We start from the raw sequence: 2,980 nt of genomic DNA on the forward strand, positions 1-2,980 counted from the left end.
TATAATTTAATATTTTTCTTATTTCTCATGATATCTCATAATTTACCAGGTTAAGGATTAAATTGATATGGATTGAAATTCAATTTAAAAGTTTGTCGTTAGCCAATAAATTGTTATATGCATGGGACGGAATTCGAACTTACATACTTATTTACATACTTATTTAAACGGACTAATAAGTTAACCATCTATTTTAATTATGATTAATTTTAGAGTAATGCTACATATACAACAAAATTAACTAAATACATGTTAGAATACAAATACACATTGAAAATGAATTAAACCACACATGTATTTATACACAAATATATTGGTAACTGATTTTAATAACTGATTTTGGTATACAAATAATATTTTTATTAATTTTATATTTATTAATTTTTATTATATCAATTTTTTTTTAAATATATTAAAAATAAATTAAACAATATATATAAATTAATTTAAGTAATACATCACATTTTTTTAAAGCATATCATGTAAAAAAAAGTGGCAAATGCAGTTAATATATTTCTCACTGGTACTTGTTTTCTCAAGCTGATTAGGAAGCCTTTGTTACTAATTAACTTCAAATATTATTCTAAAACATCATCCTCATCATCAATTCACTACATATTATGAAAGCAACAAAAATTCTCGAAAGCAAAGAAAACAGACACACGTTTTATTATTGGTGAACTAGTACAAATGACTGAGATAGAAATAAATTATCTGAGTTAAAGATAAAGTCACCAATAATAATATTATTAAAGGGATAGCTAGGTAGGAGGAAGCATAAGCAGAAAATTAAAGGAGGAGTGTGGGTAGTAAGATTTGTTATGTTTTGAATGAACATTCATCGTAACTTACGTAGGCGTTATTTATTGTAACAGGCACAACACCATATTGTGGAACCAATGTTACCTCGACATTATCTTCATCATCAGCTTCCAAATCATCCAACAAATCCGTTATCCCAATGATGAATTTGGCCGTTGTGTCCTTGGCATTTGGAGCATGGGAAACATTCACAAAGCTTCCAGCGAATTCCCTGTCCTTGGGTGTGGCCTGCGTCGGATCTCCCTTCCAAAACACCAACACATCAAACTTCACATCTTTGCTCTTATCAAACGCAACTTCAAACACCAGACTCTCCTCTCTCTCCGCCTTCTCCTCCTTACTCCTCGACTTAAACTGCCTCTTAACAGCAAAGCTCGTAATGGAGTTCAACACCAAGGGCAGGTTCGGAGGGTTCAGCGGCGTGGGAGTCAGTGCTGCCCTTTGAGCTTTGTTGGTGGCGGGTTTTGGCTTCGCATTCTGCCATGGAATGGGAACATCCATGTATGTATACCTCAGCTTACTCTGGTCAAGGCATTGTTCGGACGTGACTCGTACAAGGTTCTTATTCTCATCATAGAACAGAAAACTTGACTTCAAATAATCTGTATCGCTTAAATCAACTCCACCAAACTTTTCCTTCCATATAGTCCAGAGGCGGTCCACGTTGGAATGGTGGCAGTAGAAGATCGGATCTCTTCCAGAAGAATAGAAGGACCCCATGTCCTCGCCATTGGGATCGGTTGGATCACCGGTCCATGAATGACACGTGTTGTGGAGAGTCTCCAATGAGCCAGCAGCTGAAGAGACACCGCCTCCAGCTTGGAAAGATGAGCCAAAGAAGCATGCTGGCCCCTTCACGTCGGCAATACACTTGTAAACCTTGGCATAATTCTTCTCCACTTCACCGCTAGTGTCAACGCCCCTCCTGTTCCAGTCCAAGTCAACGAGAACAGGTGGCTGATGGTTGGCATTCCTCTTAGCATCAAAGAGCGACGATCTTCTGTCGGTGAAGATGGCAGGGATGTCCATGCCGTCGGGATGATCCCAGTTCCAGAAGGGAAGAGCGAAGGTGGGGTCTTTGATCAAGCTGCCCAGGATTCTCTCGTAGAAATAAAGGTACCAGCGATGGAAAGGAGCGAAAAGCCAGTTGAAGTGGACTTTGACTTGTGGGGGAAGAGTAGAATCCAAGGCATAGGAGTCATGGCAATAAGCGCAATGGATGTTGGCTTGTTGCGTGAAGCTGCGAGGATCATCGTCAGGGAGGGCTCTCATCAGCCTAATAGCTTCCTTGTACTTGGCTAGTTCGTCACCGGTAACCAGATGAGCCGGTTTTCTAACCCTTAACGGCTGGTTACTGGGGAACACAAAGTCGCTGATATTTGTTGCTTTTGGAGGGCAGCAAGGGATGGGTTTCGCACCTGCCGGTAGGTTAGGCCGCCCGCAAGAATTCTGATCGGTAACCACCGGATTAGCCACGGCGAAAGGGTTGTAGGTGAAAGAAGCAGCGGCGCCAAGGCCTCCAAGGCCAATCAGGACATCCCTCCTGTTTCCTTTTGAAATAATGTTGTCATCACCGCCATTGCATGACACTCTGGAAATGTGGCGTTTTGATTTAGGGTAGCGGTGTCTCTTGGTTTGAAGTGGAAATGAGGAAGTGGCTGCAGAGACATTGGTGGTGGTGGACAGGAAAGAGAGAGGGGTTGAGATGGAAGCCATGATGGTAACTAGTGGCATTCACGTGGTTTTGGTAGTGCAAGAGTGAAAGATAGTTGCTATTCTTATAACGATAATCATCACTACTACCCACGCTGTGTAATGATTTCGTGGACCAATAATAAAGGATGTCGATTACTTGTTATTTTTTATTATATTTTAACATGTTTTTTTAAAGAGTAATGCATTAATATTGTCAGCAACATTATAATAAATTATTCGGTTAATCTTATATACAGCTTATTAAAGATGATTTTTATTGACTTGAATTTAAAATGATTTTTTAAAACTAATATTATATAATTAATCAAATTTATTATTTTTATTAATAATTATTAAATTTTAAATTTTAAATTTTAATAATATTAATTTTAAAATATTAATAAAAAATATTTATATTAACTTTTTCTCTAAATAAATTTTAAATATTCTTATTTTTAAAAAT

The 2,980-nt window shown here is 37.7% G+C and overlaps 1 protein-coding gene across 1 annotated transcript; it reads right to left on the reverse strand.

The window, feature by feature from the left end:
• LOC107631017 (polyphenol oxidase A1, chloroplastic) lies at positions 555-2,403 on the reverse strand (the record flags this gene model as incomplete). The annotated part of the gene is given in 1 exon segment (XM_016334322.1): positions 555-2,403. A coding segment is annotated over 1 exon segment (1,584 nt), but the record flags the coding sequence as incomplete, so codon positions are not given.

This window comes from Arachis ipaensis, chromosome B03 (assembly GCF_000816755.2).
Source record: "Arachis ipaensis cultivar K30076 chromosome B03, Araip1.1, whole genome shotgun sequence".
Classification (NCBI taxonomy): domain Eukaryota; kingdom Viridiplantae; phylum Streptophyta; class Magnoliopsida; order Fabales; family Fabaceae; genus Arachis; species Arachis ipaensis.